The sequence below is a fragment of the Ctenopharyngodon idella genome, chromosome 2, assembly GCF_019924925.1.
Source record: "Ctenopharyngodon idella isolate HZGC_01 chromosome 2, HZGC01, whole genome shotgun sequence".
NCBI lineage: Eukaryota > Metazoa > Chordata > Actinopteri > Cypriniformes > Xenocyprididae > Ctenopharyngodon > Ctenopharyngodon idella.
Genome location: NC_067221.1, coordinates 39080150 through 39108139, shown reverse-complemented (window position 1 = coordinate 39108139; position 27990 = coordinate 39080150). Strand labels below are relative to the sequence as shown.

Sequence of the window (27990 nt, the reverse complement as noted above, 5' to 3'; positions counted from 1 at the left end):
TGCATGTGCAACAGGATCAGCCAGCAGAGTGTTAACAGTTCAGACTGGAGGATCGGTCATTATTCCATGTTATTATAACAGGAAATACACAAAACACAAGAAATACTGGTGCTTTGATGCCTATGCAGCATACAATTCCTGCAACATTCTTGCATATGCTAATGAAACCAAAGAAAAAGTGTCAGTAATCGATCATCCAGATCAGAGTTTCTTTACTGTGACTATGAGAAACCTGCAGAATGAAGACACTGGAGATTACTGGTGTGCTGTGGAGATTGGAGGAATATTTCAAATGGATGAAACAGAGCAGCTTCATCTCACAGTTCAATCAGGTATGAAATGAATTTCACATTGATATGAATCATTCTGATCCTGTTTCCTATTAAATCACAATCTCAAATGACTCGTGTCTGTGTGTTCAGCTCCTGATGTGTCTGTGGAGAGCAGCAGTGTATCTGGACATGAAGGTGGTGATGTCAGTTTCCAGTGTTTCTACACTTCTGGATATCAGAATAAACTCAAACAGTGGTGCAGATATAAAGATCAGAGCTGTTACACAGTGGGGAGGACTGACACATCCCAGAATCCATCAGTCCAGATCAGTGATGATGGGAGAAGATCCTTCACTGTGCTGATGACTGGACTGAGACTCAGTGATTCTGGATGGTTCTTCTGCTCTGCTGGAGATCAAAAGGCTTTTGTTCAGCTCACAGTCACTGGTAAAACTCATTCACTGATCAAATCTACATGGGTTTTCCTGCTCGGGAAAAGGCTAAAATAAATGTGCATCTTTTTCTGTGTTCAGTTCCTGATGTCTCTCTTGAAGATCCACATGTTCCTGTTCCTGTTACTGAACCAAATCCAGGTAATACAGACTCTTATTGCTGGTTATTATGACAAACTCTTAATAAATCATTTTAATCTTTTCTTCTTTGACAACAGTTGTGACCACTGAAGTTTTTGAGAGAAACAGGTTAGTAGACCAGTAAAATATGAATCAAAATTTATATTTTCTGTCATGGGCTTGATTAGATGCTTATAAATGTATTGGTAACACTTTATTTCGATAGTCCAGTTTAGACATTCTAACTCTAACTTTGCAACTACATGTAAACTTATTCAGCTCCTCTAACCCTAATCATAACCCTAACCTTACAATCTAACTAATACTCAAATGATTGTTAGTTGATATGCAGTTGCAAAGTTACTCATAATTAATATGTCTAAAATGGACTATTGAAATAAAGTGTAACCACTTTATTGATCTGTATAATAGAGTTGAATTCATTGTCTTTCTAAACATTTTGTCTATTTTTGCATGTGGTGTTATCTTTTCTTTAGGTTTCCAAAACCAGGTAATATAAGTGCATCAAATAATTAATAAAAATAAGCTTTATTCCCACTTTTTAAAAATTGTTTTCCATTTCTGACAGCAACTGTGAGAACAGACACCGGCACTGAAAAGAACATGTTAGTATTATCACAGTTTCACGGTTACACTTTTTTTTAAATGTGTCCTAAATCTACAGCTGTGACTTGTTTAGCATTTATATGTGCATCTTTGTGCTGTTGTCATATCTTTCTATCTATTCTCTTTTTCAGATGCCACATGATGGAGTGTTTCTGTCTGTCACAGAATTAGAGATCACAGGCTGTTCTCCACATTGACCTGAAGGACTTTTGTGTCTAGATAAATAACAGGTTCAGTGTAAAACTCCTCAGATTTGTATTTGCTACTGTTAAGGTTAAGGTTAGCAGTTAGCAGACTTTTGTTTTGTGGAAGGAAGTCCTCATTGCAGTTTATTCTAGTCAGGAACCGCCCACACAGACAGGAAGTGACAGTCTGATTGACTTATAAAGTGACCAACCACAGCTCAGCTTGTTTTCAGGAGTCATTTAGGGGTGGGGTTATCTGAAATCACTTACTGCAATAATTAAATAGTGGCACAACAGACTCACATCATCAATACATAAAAGCACTGATTATTTTGTTTGCAATACAAACCAATATGTTTATAATTAAGACAATACATTAAAATAATATGGTAAGAAATACCAGTTTGCAATATCAAGCAGCATAACGAGCTGTTTTGTACAGCTAATTGTTAAAGTGTATAGTGGAAGTGAATTACACATTAAGTGTTTTCAAATTGAAACCTGCTGTATGTATCTTTTTCATGGAATTATCTTTGGTAGGGAGGTGGATGCCAGTTGTAATGATGGGTCAACAGAGTGGGGATCCATTTGCAGCTTTTATTAAGAACAGTATTAACAAGGCATGGGCAAAGGCAGAGACGTAAACAGGGACAGGCAATGGTCGAGGTAGGCGGCAGACAGACAGAGTCAGGATACAGGCAATGATCAGGGCAGGCAGCAAACAAACACAGTCCAATAAACAGGCGAGGGCCAGGGCAGGCAGCAGAGAATCACAGAGGGTAAACAGTCCAAACGGCAACAGTAATAACAATCCACAGAAAACGCTCAGAAAAGATCACCGGGGCAAATCAAGACTTTGTGATGTGTGTATGTGTGTGTGCTGCTTAAATAGTGTGAGAGTGTGATGTGGTGCAGGTGTGTGCGCAATCAGTCCCAGGAATGAGGGCCTATGGGAAATGTAGTCCGAATGGTAAAAAGTCAATATTCCAGAGAAGGCTCCCTCCGGTGGTGCGGGGGAGGAAGTGCGGGAGCCTCACTTGTGACACCAGTATTGTTTGAGAGTATACCTGTTTTCTCCTGTTTATTGGACAGTAAGGGAGTAAGGAAAGTATATTGTATTTTATTTTGGTTATCTTTTCTATGTAAGTTATTTCTAACCCCCTTCTAGGAAAATTGATCTTTTGTTTGTTATTTTGGCCTTATCCCCTCCCGAAGCTTGATGTTATCTCCACTTATGATTTTGAAAAAACAAATATAAAACATATCATTTATGTAAACTAAAATAAAAAGAATACTTCTTTTTTTCACTAAGCTCTTGTGGACTTGTTGAACTGGGACCTGGAAATGGGAATGTTCCTGTGCTCTCTCCTTAACTTTTTGTTACCTGCCTTCTTTAACCCCTAGATTTTTAAGGAGGCTCGTAACAATATCTGCCCAACTAACAGGGACTGTTCCCACAACTTTCACTAACATTTTGTAAAGATTATGTAAATTTTGAGATAAAACATTTTAAAAAAAAACATTTATAGAATGTTCTTATGCATTCTCATGATGTTGAGAAAAAAGTTACAGCAACTTCTTAGAACAACGTTCTTGAAACGTCTTCATTAAGTTTTTTACTTGAACGTTCTCATAACAGTGAGACAAAATGTTTTGAGAACAACATTTTCAGATTCTTATGTTATTTGGGCTTGATAAATGTTCTCAAAATGCTGAGAGAAAATGTCCTTAGAACAACATAATTGCAATGTCTTTATAATGTTGATATTTGATGAATATTAATGTTCTTGGAATATTACATATAAATGTTCAATTTCAATATTTTGTTTTAAGTAAAAATAGGGTTAGGAGAATGTTGTACTAACATTATTGTAACCTCTCAGCTAATAGAAACCAAGTAGGTAGCACAATAATTCTTTTTGTATACAAAATCAGAGACTGTTCATGTTCACGTTACATGTTCAGATCATACCTCCAACATGCTTCTGTTGCATTGTTTTCACCCTCTGAAATCCTCTGAGTCTGCACAAACAACAACAAGAACAGCGCACAGGCGCTAACTGAAAACAATATGTAGATTTCATGTGGAGTTTTTGCTCATAACTTACTGAAAAATGCCCAAATCATAGATCATGGCACATCAGCAGATTTACAGCATGATTCTAATCTATTGTGTCGATCACGAGATATTACTCACAGAGTGATGTAGCATCCTTGGCTAAAAACATGTCTCTCATTTTCTGGGATGCAATGTTTTATCCAAAGTTCCCTGGAACCGTCCATGCTTGTTTTCCAACGTGGAATAACACAAAATATGTATCATTTTAAAGCATAAAAAACTCAGCTTTTTAATGCATCTAACCATTTTTATAAACTCATAACGAGTGCTGAGAAGTCCCTATAAACCTGTACCGCCCGCGGGTGCCACCAATCAACAAAAAAATTAATAATCATATTTTTCAAAACTACTGCCTTGATCAACACAAAATAGATGCCATTTGAAAACTTAGAGTCTGAACTTTAGCCTACAATGCATGTAGCCAATTCGATTAACTCCTAAGTAGCGCTGAGTTATTTGCTGATAAATAGAAATGCAAATATTACAAAATGTGACAATAAAAAGTGTACAAGTCACTCGTTTCTAAAGGACCACTATCCAGCAGTGACACCCACAGGTAAAGTTACAGCTGGAGTCTGCGTCTCTCTTGCCTCACTTGAGCTCAACAGAGCCCCTAAAGCATGCGGTGGGTTTTGTGGGGGGTAATAGAGAATGAATGGGGGGACGTGAGAGAAGGCAATGCATCCATTGCGCTATTATTAGATATGTTTGGTTTGTGAGATAAATCCCACCTCTTGTTTACGTGCACGTTCCGCGCGTCAGTTTGAACAAAATGATAGCGTCAATGGGAAGACTAATTAAAAAGTAAACAGCTCACACACTTAGATATCACCACTTTTTGTCAAGTCAAAATCATACATCTAAATACAAATACATCTTCGTGTCTGTGACAGCGTTTTTACCGAGCATGACTGATGATCCGAAATAAGTTGACTATTAAAAAGAACAGCTGAAAATCAATACACAAATAAATATTGTTTAAATTGTTACTGCCTTTAGTTATTATTTTTGAATAAATGTAAAAATGCTTAAAACACTAACTTGATGAGATTGACTTGGTTTTGATAAATAGAACATTAATTACATTGTTAATGTATACAAATACAAAATAGAATTGTATTTGGTTTCTTTTTTAATATTAGGGTAGAGTGGGGGAAAACGCCCCCCTGGGGTAAAACGCCCCCCACCTGTTTTTCCCAAAATAACTACTAGAGGGAGTCAAGATACATTTTCACTGTTGCTATGCACTACGTTTGACAACGGGGATAAACAAATCTCCTTGGAGAAGCTGACACCAGCAACGTATTTGAAGAGAAGAGGATTACATAGTAAGCGCTATAATTTTCAGATATTACTAAACATGTGTTTAAGAGAATATTGTTCTGCAGGATATCACAGTGATGTATGATAGATTAATAGTGAAGTCTGTAGTTTGAGTGGATATGTTATTTATAAGGAATATAATTATATTTTAAAAATTAAACATTTTTTTAAAAAGTCATAGCTTGTGGGGTAAAACGCCCCCCAGAGGGCATAGTTTCTCTCTATCATAATTACTATAATAACATATTTCTGTCTATCAAATCCTTTGTTTTACACTTAATGCAGTATAACTAGGTGGTAAAATCAAAATATTTGAACAAAATAAAAAAAAAATACCTCAAGTGAGCATTAGGCTAGCTTGATAGCACAGTTAGCTCACTGATGGAAGGTGGTTAGGTGACCCAATGATAAAACATAGTGGCTTTTAATGCATTTATTGAATATATTTCACTACATAAATATACAAATTTATAAGTTTAATATTTATTTAGGGTTTTCTGTTTGTCTTGCTGATAGCGGTGAACAAATACATCAGTTATCAACCCCGTAAAGGCCTAGTGTAGAAATCTCAACCTCATATATATATTTTTCTCTCCATATAGATGCGGATATATAAAAGAAATGTTGATACATGTTGATACATTACTTGCCTTTTACTTTTAGAGATTAAAAACTAGTCTGTTCATTTTGCTGTTGATCTATGAAGCAAACTGGTTGGTAAGAAAGGGGGCATTTTACCCCACCTTGGGGGGCGTTTTACCCCACCGCTGGGGCAAAACGCCCCCTTTGTACAAAAATATTTTCAGTCAAAATACTAATTAATTATGAAGGCTGAGCAATTTTAATATTTGGTGAATAACTCCTGCCATAGTCACTCAAAACCGGGATGGCAATTCTAGTCACATTTATGTTTTGTTTCACTGTAATGTCACATTTTCCTTAAGGGGGGCGTTTTCCCCCACTCTACCCTAATGTAAAGTAATGTTCATTTAACAAGGAAAATGTGACAGTGTTAAAAGTAACGGACATGAATTTACATTTGATTTATAAAAAAATAAAAAATAAATCTGATAAAAATAAAAATAAAACTGAGGTCATTGTTTGCCTCCTCATTTCAGAACACCACTGCACACCACTGATATATATCTTTTATGTCTATATATATATATATATATATATATATATATATGTCTTTTATTAGCATTTTCTCAGCATGAGAATGTCCAAATGTTATATTTTCTAAAAAATGTAAAAGTGTTCTATCAAACGATACCAACCTTTTGACTTTCCTTGCTATAGTTTTGGAGTTATGAGTCTTTACTTTCGTGTGTCACTCAGAAAAAAAAAAAAAAAAAAAACTCTAAAAATGTCTTCAGGTCTTAAAGGGTTAAATAACGTTCCAATCACGACATAATGTATTATTTCAGTACATAAATCCATCAGCTGGTAATTCTTGTGTATTTGAGACACTGTATTTTTTTCGCCTCAGATTGTACTCTTTCAATTAATTCCCATAATAAATCTCAATGTCAGTTACATCTGTCTTTATATAAGGATTATAAGTAGTACTGGATGAAATGTCAGTATTTGGAGACTTTTTTTTTTTTATTGTCCTTTACCGGTCATTAGTTCCTGTTGTGTTTGGTTAATCAATCATCATGTGTTACACCAATATCTCTCTTTTTGGGTCTTAAATCTGCTAATTGTGAAAAGTTAATAGCTTCATCATCAAAAAGTTACTAAGCACAGACATAAACAAAACTGTACAAAAATGATTTTTTTTATTTGATAAACTATGTGACCTTTAATACCAGCAAAAGATGCATTTCAACCTGTGACCACATGTATGCCAAAAAAAAAAAAAAAAAAAAGATTTTAGTTGGTAACACTTTACAGTATTGTTCAGTTCATTACAATTATTTAATGCAGTACTGTAAGTGTGATAAACTTATAATGATTTTTTAAAAAAATATATTTGTTTTTTTGTTTGCAGTTAATTAATTGTGAATAATACATTAATGATAATTTATACAACTTGTGTGTTAGTATATGCAGAAATGAACATCAATCTAAATGCTGTAAAAGTGTTGTTAATTCTTAGAAACCTGAAGCATTAATTAATGTTCACAAACTTTGATACTTTTGATAACTGATACTGAACACCCATCAAACAATGGAAACAAAACTATTGATTGCACTTTATTTTATGAATATGTACAGTCTGTATACACCCTTTAGCCAGGGGGCGCAAGACATCTAAGAACATTTTCTCTTGTCTATAATAATATGAGGGCAGACAACGGAAGTTGGCCAGTTTTTACTGATGCACTCCAGTGACGACCTCATACAGGAAACACAAGCAAGAGCAAACGCAATGGCTGTATATGCTAAGACAAAAATATTCTACATTTCAATCTGGTTTTGGCTCATTTTAGATGAGAGTATTAAATGCTGTTCTGTGTTTGTATCTAATTGATCCTGTTTATGATTTTAAAATTACATTTTATGCTCAACTATTCATGATGCTTTTAATGTGTTTTATGTGAAGATTGAACAAATTAAGAAGTGATTTATTTTGGTCATTAAATCTGTGTGTTGTTTGTTTAGGTGTTGAATGCTTCATTGGTGGGTCAAATCATGTTTTACCTATTAAGACTGGAGGATCTGTCACCATCCCATGTCATTATGATAAGAAAAACCCACCGCAGAAGAAATACTGGCGCTCAGACACCACTCTATCGAATATAAACACAACAGAGGAGAATCTGTCAGTAATTGATCATCCTGATCCGAGTCTCTTTACTGTGACTATGAGAAACCTGCAGTATAAAGACACTGGAGGTTATTCTTGTGTTGTGGAGACTGAAGGACTGTCGACTTTTATACACGATCTTCATCTCAAGGTTCAGCCTGGTATGAGATTTTGTAATTATTTTAATCAATTGTGTCTAATGTCTAATTCTCTGACTTCACACACATGTATTTAATAATCTCAAATGACTCTGTGTGTTCAGCTCCTGATGTGTCTGTGGTGAGCAGCAGTGTATCTGGACATGAAGGTGGTGATGTCAGTGTCCAGTGTTTCTACACTTCTGGATATCAGAATCAGCCCAAACAGTGGTGCAGATATAAAGATCAGAGCTGTTACACAGTGGGGAAGACTGACACATCCCAGAATCCATCAGTCCAGATCAGTGATGATGGGAGAAGCTCCTTCACTGTGCTGATGACTGGACTGAGACTCAGTGATTCTGGATGGTACTTCTGCTCTGCTAGAGAGGCAATGAATGAGAGGCACTGTTCATCTCACTGTAACTGAGGCAGAACAAGGTAAAACCAATTATTACTGTATTTAAAAACTAAATATAAAGGTAAAACTCAGTCTATAATCAATACTATAAAGTTATTGCTGTTATTTTGACAGTAAGTGTGTCCGGCACTGAGAAGGACAAGTAAGTATTAACAAATTCTCATTTTTGTCCTTCTTGAAAATATACATATTGTGACAGAGAAACATGTTCAGTTGTAATATTTTCCTCTTGATATTGTGTTATTGTCTTTTATCTTTCAGATTGCGTTTCTGTCTGTCACAGAACTAGAGCTTTCTCCACATCAACCTGAAAGATCAGATGATTATAAACTGCTGATTCTGCTTTTGCTTTACACTCAGTCAGAAGACTAAAGATCTGTGTGAAGAATATATTACATGTCTACATTTGCTAAATGCCTAAATGTCTGTAATGTATTTTTTTCTCACCATTTTCTTCAAATGTATTTTTTCTTTTATCAAAAGTGACTTACAAATGAGGAATATACCAAATAAAACTTCAATTTTTTTTTTTTTTTTAAATGTTAATTTTACTTATTTATTTTTTTCAATTTAGCCCAAAATTTTTTTTATATCAATATGATATACAGGCCTCACAGACATAGTGCACTATGTGCTATTCGTCATGTAGAACATAGTAAACGTGTGAACAAGTGACTGATTTCAGCCACAGCTTCAGTGTCTGTTATGATGTAGGGGGCGGGACACTTCAGATCATAGAGAGCACCAGAAAATCTGATGAGAAGATAAATATTGGTGGGAGAGAGAGACTATAAATTTTAAATGGACATATCTTCCAAATGTGAATTTTGGCATTGTTTTGAACACACTAGCTTAGAGATAACCTTAGGTCTAGCATATTCATTCTAACAGCCAAAAAACTATTTTTAAATGCCCACTTTTGTCAGCTACAATGAATATTTTATGCCCTGTATCGTGGGTCTGTGTATCTTTTGGTCATTTGCACAAAAAATATTCTCGTCGCTTCATAACATTAAGGTTGAACCACTGCAGTCACGTCGACTATTTTAACATTGTTTTTACTGCTTTTCTGGACCTTGAATGTGGTAATTTCGTTGCTTTCAGTGGAGGGTAAAAAACCTCTCGGATTTCATCAACATTTCTTAATTTGTGTTCCGAAGATGAACAAAGATCTTACAGGTGTGGAACAACATGAGGGTGAGTAAATAATGACAGAAATTTCATTTTTGGGTGAACTAACCCTTTACGTTTTGTTTTTAAGGTTAATTATATACAACAGGATTTCTTTTCGTTTCATGACTGTACTGGTGTTATACAGTAAGTGAGTCAGCTGCATCTTCTTTATTTTCATGTACTGTTTCTATTTTAGTCTTCCTGGAATTGCAATGTGCCATGTGAAATGGTTTAAAACTACAACAAATGGTTGTTAAAGGGATAGTTCACCCAAAAATGAGAATTCTGTCACTTACTCGCCCTCAAATTGTTCCAAACCTGTATGAATTTCTTTGTTCTACTGAACACAAAAGAAGATATTTTGAAGAATGTCTGTAACCAAACAGTTGATGGACCCCACTGACTTCCATTGAATTTTTTTCCATACTATGGAAGAAAGAAATTCATACTGGTTTGGAACAACTTGGAATAAATGAAGAATTTTCATTTTTCAGTGAACTGTCCCTTTAAGGGCATTTGAATAAAATCTGTGTTTTTTTTTGTTTTTGTTTTTGTGTTTTTACACCTAGGCCTATAGACTATTTCTTTGCTTACATGTATTTTACACAAAACAGACCCAAAATAACCAATTTCTGCAGTAGTCCTATATATAATTGTAAAATGAGAACTGGAAAAGGGAACATGACAATACTAGACAGTAACACCAGAGATTTAAAGCTGTTATGATTCAAGCAACCACAGAGCATGACTGCAGGAGTGAGAGATTTTGGACAATATTTATACATTTTGATTTTAAACTATAAAACATAATGGTCAACACATATTTCAGAACAAAACAAATCACTACAATATTTTCAAAATAGTTTTGAATAATATATTTTTTTTAACACGCACCTTATTATAAATATCTTTTCAGACATTTTCTATATTTTAAAAACATGAAAATACACATCAAAAGTATTTATTTTATGTCATATTTAGGCTCTGTGGTGGCCAGCCTTTACTTCAAAACGGTATGTAATGCAAATAGTCCTATATATAAACTATAAGAGTTATAAATTGACTGATTTTCCGTTTAGATGTTTTTCTCCCTTTTGTGTGGGATGCTGTCATAATTCACAGAAGACAAGAGGAAGTTGACGTCAGATTATAGTACAGAAGAAACACAATCATGACACTTTTACAACCAATAAACCAACAACCACCATTTTTCTTTCTTTGACTCTTTGATAACAGGCAGCTATAGGGTTTTGGGGGGTGGGGTGGGGTAGAGTGTGAATAAATGGCTGAGGAGACGCACTTCCTCTTTAAATATAGAATGTCATGAAACAGTTTCAAGTTATGTGTCGCCTAGCAACAACCTACACATCCGAGCATAAACACTCACGATATAATATTTGTTATAAAAGCAACTACGTTCACAAACCACTGAAATATGAACAGAAAAGCAAGCATACTGTATGTGTGATTTGGCATGGCAGCCAATTTGAATTGCCTTACCTAATGTAGCAAAACAAAATTTTATTCTAACTCTGAATAGATATATATCGCTTAGAAAGCATGCAAAGAGCTCCCTTTATATCATTAAAAAGCTGTCAGTCATCTCAATTCATTGTGATCTCACAAAGTGATCTGGGGATCTATCACCATCCCATGTCATTATGATGAGAAAAACCCTCCGCAGAAGAAAAACTGGCATTCAGACATCACTCCATCTAATATATACACAAACACAATAGTTTGTCCTTTATAATGTACTTGAACTGTTTCAATAAAGCATGAAGAGTCATACATTTATTTGCAGTAAGTAAATAATAAATGCAATAAATAACCCTTTTCTTAAAATGTATTAATCGGTTTATTAGTTAAAACTAGTCAGATAAATTACTGTTAATTATGCATTTTAAAGATTATCATTTTCAGTTCGGTTGGGCCAGATTTCACATGAAATTGAATTCATATGCCATTCGCCTGTGCATGTCACATTATATCAGTAAACAGAAGAAGTTCCAGCTACACTGGTATGTTTGGTGTGAAAGGCTTGAAGCTTGAAATTAGTTGTCACAACAAGTGAGAAATAAGACAACATACGCCAAACCTCTGGGGAATCACCTGGGGGGTGTTCCAGAAAGCAGGTTATCTGACTTATGGGTAAATTTAGTCAGGGTAAGTGGATAACCTCAATTTCTGGTTCCAAAACTTGGGGCCTAGGTAAGCCGGTTTAGGTGGATAGCTAGGTATGTTTCAGATTATTTTGTGCCAACTCTGGGTTTTTGGCACCATTAAAGTGACCATTAGTGGTATTCATCATCCAAAATGTGGAAACGAGTTAGCATTTTAGCACTTTCGGTTCCATCGTCTATAAGTCAATGGGTTTTTGAATGGGATTTTGGTTAAATGGCTGAAATAAGGTCTGTGGTGAACACAAGTTCAAAGGCCAAAAGTTTCATAGCTTTGATTTATAGCCAACAAAAAAATAAAAGTGTGACCAGATCATAACCTGAAATTTAGATTCTATCTTAACTGCATTTAGCCAGCTGGTGCGAGACATTTCAGTGTTATGAGGGGGAAAGGGAGGTGCAGCAGTTACTACAAACACATAAATAGCTCAAGATACAGGAAGAGAAACTTACACAATGGCCGCATACACAAAAGTATTCTACATTTCAATCTGGTTTTGGCTCATTTTAGGTGAGTATTAAATGTTGTTCTGTGTTTGTCTCTAATGTGTTTAAAGTGGTTTGAGGATAGGTGTGAGGATAGAACTGATTCAGTGATTATTGTTAATCCTGGATATAATAATGGCTTGTGTTGTGTGTTTAGGTGTTGAATGCTTCATTGGTGGGTCGCATCATGTTTTAACTATTAAGACTGGAGGATCTGTCACCATCCCATGTCATTATGATGAGGAAAACCCTCCACAGAAGAAATACTGGCACTCAGACATCACTCCATCTAATATATACACAAACACAACAGAGGAGAATCTGTCAGTAATTGATCATCCTGATCAGAGTCTCTTTACTGTGACTATGAGAAACCTGCAGAACAAACACACTGGAGATTATTCTTGTGCTGTGGAGACTGAAGGACTGTCGACTTTTAAATACGATCTTCATCTTAAGGTTCAGCCTGGTATGAGATTTTGTAATTGTTTCAATCACATTACATTTCTGACATTACACAAGTTCACATTATAATCTCATATGACTCTGTGTGTTCAGCTCCTGATGTGTCTGTGAAGAGCAGCAGTGTATCTGGACATGAAGGTGGTGATGTCAGTGTCCGGTGTTTCTACACTTCTGGATATCAGAATCAGCCCAAACAGTGGTGCAGATATAAAGATCAGAGCTGTTACACAGTGGGGAGGACTGACACATCCCAGAATTCATCAGTCCAGATCAGTGATGATGGGAGAAGATCCTTCACTGTGCTGATGACTGGACTGAGACTCAGTGATTCTGGATGGTTCTTCTGCTCTGCTGGAGAGGCAATGAACCCTGTTCAACTCACTGTAACTGAGGCAAAACAAGGTACATTTTTTTTTTTTTTTCAATAATTAAATATTTTTCTACTACATATGAAACAGAACACAACTAAAATTGCTTTGCTTTCTACTTTTGACAGTAAACGAGGCCACAGACAATCAGAGAGACTCGTAAGTATTAAAACATTTCTCATTAAAATGAGCTTCCTTTCAAAATTATCTTCCTGGAATTATTCTATATTTGTCTCTTTTGTCGTCAGTGCTCTATTTCCTTGATTTCTTTGTCTTTAATGCTTACATCATTTCCTCATTGTCCTGGTAAATTTTCTTTCTTTTTTCATTTTTGCAGAAGAGAAACAGGAATTTCCAGGAATCTGTACTGTGTATAAAATAAAATAAAGTTTAAACTAATTATAAATACTTTTAGGCTGAAATACATTAACAAAGTTTAATAAAGGTCTGATCAAAGTTTAGTTCAGATTCCTTTTATTCAGCTGAATTAGTTCCAGAACTCTTTCTGGGCTTTTTGAATGAACAGATTTGAAAGTGATTTCCCACAGAAGTAAAGAGCTTCTGACTGTGTGGCTTCCAGTTTCAGCTGCACTTCTGCAGCTGTTGATTCTGGTCGGTGTTATTTTCACCTGGAGATGGAAACAGAGATCCAGTCAGTTTGACCTGCACTACATTCTTAATTCTATTAATGTTCATTTCATGCCCTGCCATTTTATTTCAACAGCACAGATTCAATAGTATAAACTCTGTTAATGTCAAATGTTATTGTTTCCCATTTTAAAATAAAGAGCAAGATAAACACTAAAACATAGAGAAAAATGACAGCAGGACCATTGACCCAGTAAGTCTTTTAATTTATGAGCATCTAGTTATGAAAATGTTCATATTACAAGATCAGTGTATTTTTTACATTTTTACAATCACTTTATTGTGTATAAAACTGAGCTTTTTAGATAAAGATTTCAACAGTAGTTAAACGTTCCCTTAAAACGCTTTCAGAACATTCAGAAAACATTCAGAAATATTTTTTATAAGTTAATGGGCAGAGTTGAATTAGAATAGAATAGAATTGAGCCAAAGCGATTGACATGAGAGACTCTTTGTCTCCCTCTTCTGGTTTACACGGGTTAGCAAATTCCAGGATCCATCTAGTAGACATGTCATCAATCTCCAGGCCAATCAAAACTTTTTTGTCGATTTCTTGAAATCTTTTTCCTTATTGTTTTCTCTGTTTGTGTGAAATGCAGATCTACTGTGAACCTGAAGATCCTGTGAAATACAACATATATATAAATGATGAACGCTCAAATGTAAGTACTCCAGACATACTACTAACATGATAGCTCAGAGTATGACATATTAAGAGTATGATTTTTATGAATATATCGTGTTTAATTAGGATCCCATCAAAGACAAAACCTACAGTACTATTGGTGATGTTCCTGTGAGTGCAGCAGTAAGTTTTACAGAAATATATTAATTCATGGATTTTTTTGTGACGCTGGCAGTATGTAAAATATGATCTTGCACTTCCAGAAGCCTCCAGCAGGGGCACTAATATACAGCTTGGTGGCTCCACACTAACAGCAGTGAGAAGAACACAGGAACATGATGCTTCTGACTGAGATTGAGAGTTTCTGGATGGTTCTGCTGGAGAGACACTGAACCCTGTTCAACTCACGGTCACAATAGTATTAGTTTTTCTGCTCTACAGTACAATTGTCTACAAATTGTACAATAACTAAAGGCACATGGCTTGTTGATCAAAACCGTCTCAGGTTACGCATGTAACGTCTAGGTTACTATTGTAACCCCCGTTCCCTGAAGGAGAGAACGGAGACGTTACGTCGATATTGACGTAATGGGATCTCGCCTGGGAGCCCAATCATGCATACATCATCGAGGCAGTCTCATTTAAGAAAAGTAACCCTTAGATTGCAAAGTAAGAAAGAAATTACAGTATTTTACACCTCACAATGACTATCAGTCAATTTTTTTTTCCTGTAAAAACTTTTTTTTTTCATTTTTTTAATTTACTGTAAATTTTACAGTAAATAAAAAAAGAAAAAAAAAATAGTTTACAGTGTAAAACAAGCACAATAAAAATAAAATAAAAATGGAAATATGCACTAGCTGTCAAAGTGGTCAATATGAAAAATAAACCAATTAGCCAACGTTTTTATCCATAGCAACTTAGAAATAAGGAGTACAAACAATTCATCTTAAGGAGGCAATAAACAAGAGAAGTGCTAAAAAATACAAAGATTCAAACTTTGTTCAGAATAGTACAAACTAGAACAGAGAGGGATTTAATATAGTGAAAGCATAGTGTTTTTTTGTTTTTTTTAAGAGTCAGCAGGATGCCATTAAGTGTTCATGGAAGAGATGATTTTTTAGTTGTTTCTTGAATATTGTCAGGGATTCAGCTGTCCAGTTAGGGTTAGAGAGATTGCACATGTTCGAAGTGCATTGCAATAGTCCAGTCTAGAAATGACAAGGGCCTGGATGATAAGTTGTGTTGGATGCTCTGTTAGGTATAGTGTATAGTTACTGTATAGCGCAGTGCAAACTTAAACGACCAAGCTGTCTTTGTAATGTGGTCTCTGAACGTCAGCTGGTCATCAAAGATTACCACAATATTTTTGGCGGATCAGGATGGAATTACAGTTGATGAGCCTAGCTGGATGGCGAAATTATGCTGAATCATCGGAGCGGCTGGGAAGACGAGATTCCAGATTGAGTTGTAGATGATGTTCTTGTATCCAGGGTGAGATGTCCACCAGGCAGTCCAAGATCCGTGCAGCTACCGTCAGATCATCTGTGTGTCATCAGCATAGCAATGGTAGGAGAATGTTACTATTTTTAATGTTTTTAAAAGAAGTCTCTTATGCTCATCAAGCCTGCATTTATTTTATCAAAAATACAGAAAAAAAAAACAAAAAACAAAAAAACAGTAATATTGTGAAACATTATTACAATTTAATTATTAAATACAACATTTTAATATTTTTATTTTAATATGCTATAAAATATAAACTCCCACATTCGCCCAGCACAAACATGAATACCTGATAATGCATTAGACTTTGTAAACAAAAGTCGTGCTCCACCCTTGATCATTACTCCAAGTAATAAGACAGACAAGCTGCATTAATCGACACATTTTTAGACAATATTGGACCCACATCTGAATAGCAGAACTACAGAAACGTGAGTTAGCCGGTTAGCAGGAGACATAAGTTACACAACATAAAATACAAAACTACGAATTTTGAACGCTAGAAAATATAAACATCAATTATTAATCATACTTACAGGTTGAGATTCAGAGGAGCAAGCTGGTCCAAATTAACTGGGCATTGATCCATATTTTAAGACCAAACGTTTTGTGAATCCTGCATTAAACTCCCCAAGGTTTGAGAAGCAGTCGTCAGTAAAACGATGGGAACACAACAAAAGATTGTACTGCTGTGGTATTGTTGAAAAAATGAATTTTCCCTGGCGTCTGAGTGCGCAATAAGTGGGCGGGCAATATGCTAATATTTCGTTGTGACGTCACAACGAAACGGCTTGGGATTCATTTTACAAACAACTCGTTTAATTGACTCTGAGCTGGCTCTTACTTTTGAGAAACAATAACTTTATATACGGTGCACTTTCAGATTTAAAACTTTGCAGGATGTTTTCATTCACTTAGAGCTATGTTACACACTACATGAAAGGTAATTTTCAAAAATCCATAACGGGGCACTTTCAGCAAAGGTGCGTCTGTATAGCCTACAGTTGTTATAACAATTCACCGCGATTAATTATTTCAATGCTGTATTTCACCAAATATATTTCACTCAACATTATGATATACACATTCCTTGGCATTAAGATCAATTTTTAACCTCAAAACATCTAGTAGCTACTTACCAGCAACGAATATCCAAAAGCCTCTTGCTTTATTTGGACCTGCCTCTTGCTTTTGGATATTCGTTGCTGGAAAGTACTAGTTGTTTTGTGGTTAAAAATTGATCTTAATGCCAACTGCCAGGGAATGTGTATCTCATAATGTTCCGAAAATCAGCTGAAATGGTCCTTCCACCAGCATGAGAAAATGGTGTCGGTCACACTCTGTTGCTGCGTCTCATTTCGGAGTCTGTGTCCTCTGGAGGTCGCATTTGAAGGCTGCATACGTCATCAAGCGTGTTTTATTTAAGAAAAATAACCGTAATAAAACTGACTGTTCCTCATGAGGTGTAAAATACTGTAATCTTACTTTGCAATCTAACAGTTACTTTTCTTAAATGAGACCGCCACGATGAAGTAGTATGCAACCTCTGGAGCGTGTTGTCTGAGTGTGTCTCGCACATGCGCAGAAGGCACTCCCATTTCCCAAATCAAACTAAATTTAGTTGGTCAATTTTAAATAAATTTCATAGATTAAATAGATTATTAAATATTTATATATAGATTATTTAAATATTTTATGTTGGACTCATTAGATATAAATACATATTACCAGGGCTGGAAATGGCTGGGATTCACTGGGGGGACTCTAGTTGGGAAGATTTATATTATTATTATTATTATTATTATCATTATTTTTTTTTTTTGACTTCCAATGACTTTTCAAATGTATTTAAATATAAAATAGTATATAATCTATAATAAAATTAAACAGGGCTATTTCATGTTTCCTCTAAACAATATTTTTTTAATTATCAAGCAGGCACATGAAAGGTCAATGAACAACATCAGGCGCGCCGTTGACACCATAGATATACATAATAAAGGCTAGATGTCTCGTCCGCGCTGCTGGCCAATGGAGGTCAACGTCCGCATCTGGCGGCCATCTTGTAACAGTCAGCTCGCTCACAACATTGTGTTTTAATGGTGCATGTACATTTAAATAACCATAACTTGCTCAATTTTCTACCGATTTTCAGACTGTTTGGTTTGTTATAAACGTCAGAGATGTACTTATGACACTGCATACTTATGAATAATTATAACCAGGACTTCCATATGAAAATAACATTGAACAGAACAGATAGGTGCAATGAATATACACATGCACAAGGTATTTATGTTAAATCAATATATAGGCTACTAAAACTCAGTGTACAGAATGGCAACATGAGATATATATATATATATATATATATATATATATATATAGGCTACTAAAACTCAGTGTACAGAATGGCAACATGAGATATATATATATATATATACACTTTTATAATATGAATATTACTATAATAAAATAATTTGAATTATTACATGTTTATTTTAACTTCTTCAGGGTTGGGCCATTTACTAGGCTTTTCCCCTCGACATTGCACTGTGCCTACTTAAGAGATCACTGTTACAAAAAAAAAAAAAAAAAAGAAAGAAAAAGAAACATTCTGCGATTGTGTAAACAAACTTGTAAAAAGCTTTGGATCAACAGCAATCTTGTAATACTATTATGTCATAGCCCCGCTGTTCCTGTGTAACAGGACCTGTATTGTACATACATCCACTAAGTAACTAACGATTATCCCAAATATAATCATAATATTGTCATATCTTACAGGTGAAAGGTGATCCCATGGGCTCTCGTTTTGAGACTACGGCGATTGGAGCATCAGTAGGCTGCACAAAAGTCGGGCATCTTCTCCTATAAAGCCAGCAATTTCCTGTATCATAATGTAAGATGTTTTTAACAAACCAAACCGATTGGAAATCATGTGCAACTTAAGTTATATTGAAAAGAAAGAGCAATTCTGCCTCTCCCACTGATGTAAAATTGCTGGGTAGCAGCTAAACAACTACTAGGTCTCACTCAAAGCTTCTTGTTATTAGCCAGCTAATAACTACAACCACATCCACAAAGATTGTAATTTAGACAAAAGATTAGTTGTCATTAAATCGTTATTGGTGTCAGTAAAACCTATATAATTGAACAGCTCGATTGTGGTCTCAGCCTTGATAACTTGCGCAAGTAGCCGTGATACACAACTATGCTGCATGATTAAGTCAATTTCAACATGTTCAAGCATCCAGAATTATAGCCACGTTAATAACGTTTGTAAGAAACCAAACCATTTGTAAATCCGTCAAGATTTCAGCGAGATAAGAGTAATTGTGTTTGTGCAGATCACTCACCTTACATCAGGTACCACAGAGCCCGCCAGAAAGCTTGCCTGTGACAAGATGGCCGCCGGTGATGACGTTAGAAACTCCGCCGTAAGACATCTAGCCTTTATTATGTATATCTATGGTTGACTCGAGGGACGGGGGGTCAGGACTACCGCAGTTTTGAAAAGACAGAAATCGACCGCCGCACTTTTGATAAGGGCTGCTTCAATCAGTCACACTATATCATCTTTTAGCTTAGGATATTTTCTTTCAAATGAGACCATTTTCACGTTTCTGTGAGCTTTCGTTTGTAAATAATCAACTGTTTTGTCGCGGATGTGAACAGTAAATGCGCTCTCGAACGGAGAAACCCCCGATCTCCAAACAATCGATCAAAGCGTGCTAACGTTTTAGGACAGGTCGATGGTATATAAATCATGCCCGAACGTTAGCGTTTGTCAATCAAGCCAAACCGTCCATTCAGAAACTGTGAAATTTGACACTTTAAGGTAAGGATGCTGATCTCTCAGGTTGACGCGCGAGCTGGCTTGACTGGAGTTTTCGTGAGGATATAGTTTATGGACTGTTTTGATTTCGGTAATTACATCTAGAAAGGTAAAAGCATTGATGGCATCTATAAAAGAGATATCTGAAAGCGAAACGAAAGTGATTATTGCCTCGACCAGCGACGCAGTGGGGAGGACGCACGAGAGGAGACCTGCGCGTTTAATTGGTATGTGTATACTGTAATACTGCATTTACAATGCTTATCAGTGGCGTGCACTTTGATCGCGAAAGTGAAAGTGCCCTTTGCGCTCGCATCGCGGTGCCCCCCACGATTTCTACCGCGGGAGAACGCAGTTTGGTCCCCCCCACTTTGAAAATGTCTCCTGCGCCCCTGAACAACATTTATGAATTGTGTGGCACAAACATGTTCATTCAACAGAATCTCTGATTGGAGAAAATTACCTGTTTGATTTTGGCCAAATTAAAGACGCATTGTCTAGGAATCTGCATATGAGGTGCTTGCAGAATTGAACAAGGTCACACAAACCTTTTAAATAGATTTGTCCTCATGGTAAAGAAAACCATAGAATGTTTTGGGTGGAGACCTCTCAGTTTAGTGCTTTGAACATCAACAATTATTAAACATTTAAAGGTGAATCCAGTTTTAATGGAAAAGGAAGTTGCATTCTAAAAAGCAGAATAATTTGGATAATAATGTTTAATATATAATAATGTTCACTCATCCCTTTTTTTAAACAATGGTTAAAATGGTTGAAATGTGATGTTTATCATTTTATAAAACTTTGTTTTGAGGATGTTATGGAGCTTTTCAAAACATGTAGTTCTATTCTAATCTAATAATAATAATAATAATAATAATAAAAACATAATTTGAATTTGTTTTTTTTTAAAAATCAGTTTGAATAAATGATTCAATGACTCAATTCTAAAGATGTCACTTGTTTCATTAGGCTACTAGATGAATCAATGTTTTTGAACAAATCTTTTTAATGAATGATTCAATGACAATTACATTTTTAACAGCCACTTGTCGCCACCTACTGGTGTAACGATGTAATTGATGCAATCTTTATTTGAAGCATCAAGGACTGCTTGTCTCCCTCGTGAGGTTTATTTATTTTTTGTTTTATTTTTGCAAAATGGTCCACACCTGCAAAGTTGGTTGATAACATAACTGCAATAAAGTAACAGCCTATAGTTAACAATCACTTGTTTACAAAGTGCCATGGGAACTCAAGCTATTCTTACTTAAAATTTTCTTATGCTGAACATGTTAATTTTCTGTCATCTCTTGGAATACAGGCAGGTTTTTTCTATTGGGCATATCTGTCATATTAGCAGAACACATTTTGCACATGGGGAAAACCAATTGTTTAGTCAATAATTTAAGAAGGTCCATACTTTAAAGCTCTTGATTCTAACTTGTACTTGGCCTTATGAAAAAGTAGTTCTTGTAATTATTTATCCATAGCATTTGTTACAATAAGAATATAATTACAGGTGGACCACTGATGGCTCCACATTATGTTTAGAGCAATGTTAATTTTTTTCTTTCTTTTTTAAATCTATTCCCTTAACGGATTATATATTATACATTCTTTAACAAGTTAGTTAAATGGAGATTAGAGTAGCCTACCGGAAACATGTGAAAAGTGCCGGTGAGGGTACAGTACAGTCAGATTAAAATATAGAAGAGCCGGTGGCGGGTGCCGGCTCACTTCAAGCACTGAGTAAGATTTTTATTGCAATATGTTTTTGTGCTTAATTCGTATCGTTTTCGTAGGCTATTGAGAGAATAAAATACAGAAATCCCTTAATTTCCCTTAACAAATTTAAACGGGAACGCCGTCCTCCCCCCTCGAAATCCACTCCCCGGATGCCGTCCCCCCGCGTTACCCCGATTTCCAGCATTGCGTATTACTCCTAATTAGATATGTTTAAGTAAAGTTAATGAAATTTAAATGTGTCATATCTATGAAGGGCCTGGATCTTTTTTTTTTTTTTTTTTGTGGTGATGATCAACAACTGTAATTTAGTAAAAACATGAACTCTGAAACATATAACAGCTTAATAACAGTGACAACAACAGCAGCAGCATAAATCAAGCTGGTTAATGCAAAGCAATAGTTTTTTTTTTAGTTTAGTTTATTTTTATATAATAGTTTCCACATAATTTCTTCAAGCTGCAATGCATGCTGGGAACTGGCACAACATTGTTGAATGTAAAAATATTTGTTTAGATAACTCAATTTGGATAGTTGGGACAACATTTGGACAAGTTTTGGACAAATACTTGAGAATCTAAGTATGATCGACTGATCTTTGTCCCGAAATGTGCGTATTGTTTTCAGAGAAACGCGATTAGCGAAAAACGAAGCTAATTTTCTTTCCAGTCACGTGAATGCTTCACTTTGCATGTCGGAATGTTTGAACCCAGACCGGTATTTGGATGTTCAACATTTTAAATATATAAGCCTGTAGACTATATTAGGCTACATTATCATATGTTCTGTCATATACACAGTATAAAAACAGTAAAATAACAACACAATTTACTTGCCTTAAACAACTCAGAGGATATTAGTATTATTATAATTATTGTTTTTGTTGATCCATTTAATTTATTGCCACACTTTAATATGTTATTTATTTTGTCAGAAAACTAAACACATTTAGCGTCATCAGGTTTTTATAATGGATAAAACAACAGAGCTGCGCACTGGCAGCGTTTGTGCATGAAGGAACCACACGACCTGATTTCAGACAGACTTCCGTGGCAGCATAACAGTTTAATGATACCGCAAAATAGCGCAAGCTTTGTTGAGAACTAAACAAATATTTAATAACTACACTAGTAATTTCTCGCTAGAAATTACATCAAAAGTGGAAAATGCTGGTCAAAAACGTACATTTACACACAAACTGACCAGCAAACTTAACTTTAGGATGCCATTTTCGTCCATTTTCGCCATTTCGTTCGGATTGTGGGATATCAAAGGCAGCAAAGGATACATATGCTGCCTTCAAAAGTCGATCAGAAGAAGGGATCTCAGGAGACAGGAAGCGAAGCTAGTTTTTCCAGTTTTCGGACACAGCCTTGGACTCCATACAGAACGTTAGGCTACTGATGATTTGCAGGGTTCAGTGAATGAAGGGTCGCACATAGGTCGAGAAGCGCAGCGCCGCACCACGTCTTTAAAATTCGAACACATTGTTTTTTATGAGCCCGTTCACACAGAACGAGTTTTTCCATACCACTCCGTCTTTTGCGAGATAGGGTGTCTTTTGCAGCATCTCGCGCATGACATGGCGTTTTAAAGCCATATCAGTTCAACTAAGGTAAAATCAATTCAAACATTTTTTTTTTTTTTTTTAAACGGCTTCTCGAGACCTTGCGTTCGCCTCTTCTTTTTATAACAGTCTGCAAACTTCTCGGGACTGAGGAGACAAGTTGCTCAAGTTTAGGAATAGGAATGTTATCCCATTCTTGTCTAATACAGGCTTCTAGTTGCTGTCTTAGGTCTTCTTTGTCGCATCTTCCTCTTTATGATGCGCCAAATGTTTTCTATGGGTGAAAGATCTGGACTGCAGGCTGGCCATTTCAGTACCCGGATCCTTCTTCTACGCAGCCATGATGTTGTAATTGATGCAGTATGTGGTCTGGCATTGTCATGTTGGAAAATGCAAGGTATTCCCTGAAAGAGACGACGTCTGGATGGGAGCATATGTTGTTCTAGAACTTGGATATACCTTTCAGCATTGATGGTGCCTTTCCAGATGTGTAAGCTGCCCATGCCACACGCACTCATGCAACCCCATACCATCAGAGATGCAGGCTTCTGAACTGAGCGCTGATAACAACTTGGGTTGTCCTTGTCCTCTTTAGTCCGGATGACATGGCGTCCCAGTTTTCCAAAAAGAACTTCAAATTTTGATTCGTCTGACCACAGAACAGTTTTCCACTTTGCCACAGTCCATTTTAAATGAGCCTTGGCCCAGAGAAAATGCCTGCGCTTCTGGATCATGTTTAGATATGGCTTCTTTTTTGACCTATAGAGTTTTAGCCTCAACGGCGAATGGCACGATGGATTGTGTTCACCGACAATGTTTTCTGGAAGTATTCCTGAGCCCATGTTGTGATTTCCATTACAGTAGCATTCCTGTATGTAATGCAGTGCTGTCTAAGGGCCCGAAGACCACGGGCATCCAGTATGGTTTTCCGGCCTTGACCCTTACCCTTATTTACTGAAATTAATAATTGAAAATAAATAAATCAGTGCTCTTGACTTGCAGCACTATATATCATTTTATATATTTATATTTTTTTAAGGGCATTTTAAGCGAACGAGAAGCATGTGGAAGCTCAAGCCGGTTACCATCAATGCCCGCTAGAGAAAACATTTATGCTTAATTTTTAGTAAATTTTCACTTGGTACTCTTTTTATCTTTCATGCTAGATTGACATGAAGGATCTTGGCAAGCGCTGCTGCTCGCAAGCTATTTTTAAAAACCACTCCTGCAGTGTAAATAAAACTGTTAAATCAATGAAATGATAGTAGCCTAGTCCGCGTCCACACCCCCGTGCTAATGGTACGGCCCACAGCGCAAATTACAAGACAAAAAATGGAAAAAAAGAAAATAGGTTAGATTTCATTTATTCAAATTATTGTCTCTAAAGTCATAATTTAACAAAAGTATATTGATGAAGCACACGAAAAAAAAAAACGAAAAAAAAAGAAGAAAAATTAACGCCTGGTTTCAATTTTTCATTTTGGCATTTGCATATATTGTCTGAAAACTGAATTGTGAAGCATTACACTGACCTTTTTATCTCACAATTCTGATTTCTCATAATTCTGAGTTTATAACTCACAATTTTGACAATTCTCAATTGTAAGTTTTTTTTTTATTTGCAATTCTGACTTTTTTCATGCAGTTCTGACTTTATCGCAATTCTGACATTATTGCAATTTCAATTTTAGATAAAAATTCAGAATTCCAAGATATACACTCGCAATTGTGAGAAATAAAAGGAAACAATTCTGAGTTTCTCACAATTTTGAGAAAAAAGTGTCAAAATTGCAAGGTTTAAACTCTTAATTCTGATTTTTGGAGAATAAAAATGGCGTCTTATGGAGCATGTTTTTCCCTCCATTTTTTTAGCATGAAATAAGCATTGTAGTTATTTAATATTTGCTTGTTTATGAATAAAGCATGTTTCAATTTGTTCTAGACCATTAAACATGACTTAATGGTAAATTATAGTGTCTTGGAAGCTAGTGTGAATCCTTATCTTTCACACAAAACTGCCACAGCCCTGATCACTCTCTTATTGATTGCTTTAGTCTCCGCCCACTCCTCCTGCATCAATCAGAACACTCGACTGACCCATCACAGCTGCACTGGTGTAGGGGACATTATAAAGCTCTTGTGGTGATCAGTGTAGGTTTAATGATGAAAATGTTGATGGCAAGTTATTCTGGATGCTGTATTTGACAGTATTTCACTTGTTTGCAGATGTGTCCATGGAGAGAAGGAGACTATAAGAACACCTCAGTGATTTTCCTGAACACTCCAGCTCAGCAGCTCCAAATGCTCTAACAGAGGAGCCTCGTGATGGGAAACACCAAACTCATGGACATTCTGATGGAGAATTTAAAGTCAACTGATGGACACTATGACTCTTTAAGTCTTTTTAACAAGTCAATAAAAGGCCTGCAGAATGGAGAAACTGCAGACTGGGGTAATATGACATTTGTTGCACATTTAACAGTTAAATGGAATATAATCTTTCATTTCAAAGCATTTTTCATGTTATGCATTTCACGTTTATCTGTCTGTAAGTAAAGGTGGATTCACGTCATGTCGGAATTATGGAAATTACGAGATTCCGACTTGTAATAAGCATAGAATTCATAATTACAACTTGTAAACTCAAAACTCGCTGTACCACCAGACTGCTGCAGATTCATTTTAGTGTTGATAGTGTTGCCATGGAAAAGCATAATTCTGAGTCCGAGAACAGCTTTGAGTAGAACGTCACGGATTGTTATCTAGTAATTATAATTACGACATGGCGTGGACGCAGCATTTGTACAAGCCTTGTTATGAGTGAGTCGTGTAGTGTGGATGTGTTCTTACCAATAAACAGCATTTATTAAACACAGTGAAGAAAATGGTTGGAACACTTGTGAATGTTTTTAGAAGAACGGAAGTACTGATTCTTACTCTTGTTATTTTTGTCTCGTCATGTTCTTTATCAGCATATAAATGATGAAAAGCTTTTGTCCATTGTTAACTTCTGTACAGAAAAAGTGCTGCATTCACATTTTGTTTCAAGGTGTATTAAAATCTTTATTTGAGGTTGTTTGTCACCTGCTGTAGATTCTTTTGCTTAAATGTGTTGACCACAAAACAGACCAAAATAACCAGTTTCCACAGTGACTCACTGCAGTCGTTCTATAATTGTAAAATGAGAACTAGATAAGGAAACCTTGCTACTACCCAATAATACCAGAAGTAAATGTTGACCATATTGCACATAAAGTAAATAATTCTTATTCAGAATAATTTTAGACTTCTCGCCCAAGTGATGCATTTGTGATTTATGTAACATTTGCCATCAAGCATTTTGACATTTTATTGTAAATCAAGTTTTTATGACACAAGCAACTAGTGCATGGATACAGGAAGTGAGTCTAATACAGTTAGAGCATCAGATCATAGGCAAACCTTCTCAAGTGAAGCTGATTATGTATTAACAAAAGGAAAAAGAAGACGTATACGATAAAGATGCAGAGAGAAGAAACATTTCAACTTTTTGCCAGAAGGAATGTCAGTTTGAAGAAGTTCATTGTGTTTTTTCTTTGGTTCATAACAGGCAAGTGTTCAGTTTATTCATACGGTTAGTTGGCATGTTCGGCTGTATGATGTGCTGTACTCCATCTAAAACTACAGTAGTCAACATTTGAAGTGGATCAAAAAAAGATCATTAAAGTTGTCCTAAGAAGAAGGTTTTAGGACAACTTTGATGAAAGTTTTTGATCCACTTCAAATGTTGACTACTATACTTTAAACAGCATTTTGTAATAATTATTTTATAATAAAAAATGCCTTGAAAGAAATTGTGACCAGTTAGACATAAATACTGCATTTTACCTTATACATTCATGTTGATTTTAACTTAGTTTTGAATTTAAGTCTAAGCACCTGTTTTGTGTTGACTGAAAAAACACTTAGTGATACTTAAATATGATTGTTCTGTCATTAACACTGACAAATAAGTGAAACTGAAGTGGATATTTTCTTCACTCAGGTTCTGAATGCGCAACAGGATCACCCAGCAGATTGTTAACAGTTCAGACTGGAGGATCGGTCATTATTCCATGTTATTATAACAGGAAATACACAAAACACAAGAAATACTGGTGCTTTGATGCCTATGGAGCATACAATTACTGCAACATTCTGGCATATGCTAATGAAACCAAAGGAAAAGTGTCAGTAATCGATCATCCAGATCAGCGTTTCTTTACTGTGACTATGAGAAACCTGCAGAATGAAGACACTGGATCTTACTGGTGTGCTGTGGAGACTGGAGGAATATTTCAAATGGATGAAACAGAGCAGCTTCATCTCACAGTTCTATCAGGTATGAAATGAATTTCACATTGATATGAATCATTCTGATCCTGTTTCCTATTAAATCACAATCTCAAATGACTCGTGTCTGTGTGTTCAGCTCCTGATGTGTCTGTGGTGAGCAGCAGTGTATCTGGACATGAAGGTGGTGATGTCAGTGTCCAGTGTTTCTACAGTTCTGGATATCAGAATAAACTCAAACAGTGGTGCAGATATAAAGATCAGAGCTGTTACACAGTGGGGAGGACTGACACATCCCAGAATCCATCAGTCCAGATCAGTGATGATGGGAGAAGATCCTTCACTGTGCTGATGACTGGACTGAGACTCAGTGATTCTGGATGGTTCTTCTGTTCTGTTGGAGATCAACAGGCTTCTGTTCAACTCACGGTCACTGGTAAAACTCATTCACTGATCAAATCTACATGGGTTTTCCTGCTCGGGAAAAAGGCTAAAATAAATGTGCATCTTTTTCTGTGTTCAGTTCCTGATGTCTCTCTTGAAGATCCACATGTTCCTGTTACTGAACCAAATCCAGGTAATACAGACTCTTATTGCTGGTTATTATGACAAACTCTTAATAAATCATTTTGATCTTTTTTTCTTTGACAACAGTTGTGACCACTGAAG

At 35.8% G+C, this 27990-nt stretch overlaps 2 protein-coding genes across 6 annotated transcripts in view; both read left to right on the top strand.

Annotated features, from left to right (window-relative positions):
• Positions 1 to 27990, top strand: part of LOC127494676 (polymeric immunoglobulin receptor-like) — an 88460-nt gene that overhangs the window by 15411 nt on the left and 45059 nt on the right. For 2 of the 5 annotated variants that reach the window (XM_051860793.1, XM_051860780.1), the window contains exon 7: positions 14328 to 14390. The gene's annotated coding sequence lies outside the window, so the exon portion shown is untranslated. Of the gene's footprint in view, positions 1 to 14327; positions 14391 to 14479; positions 14520 to 15846; positions 15923 to 18646; positions 18762 to 27990 lie in introns of those variants that run through there. The other 3 variants (XM_051860751.1, XM_051860788.1, XM_051860761.1) reach the window with 3 other exon arrangements.
• On the top strand, positions 1 to 27990 carry LOC127494768 (polymeric immunoglobulin receptor-like). Its single transcript, XM_051860924.1, has 4 exons — positions 1 to 332; positions 423 to 467; positions 27506 to 27757; positions 27845 to 27990. Exons 1-4 carry the CDS (start codon positions 224 to 226, stop codon positions 27928 to 27930), a joined length of 492 nt encoding a protein of 163 aa, XP_051716884.1. The 5' UTR covers positions 1 to 223; the 3' UTR covers positions 27931 to 27990.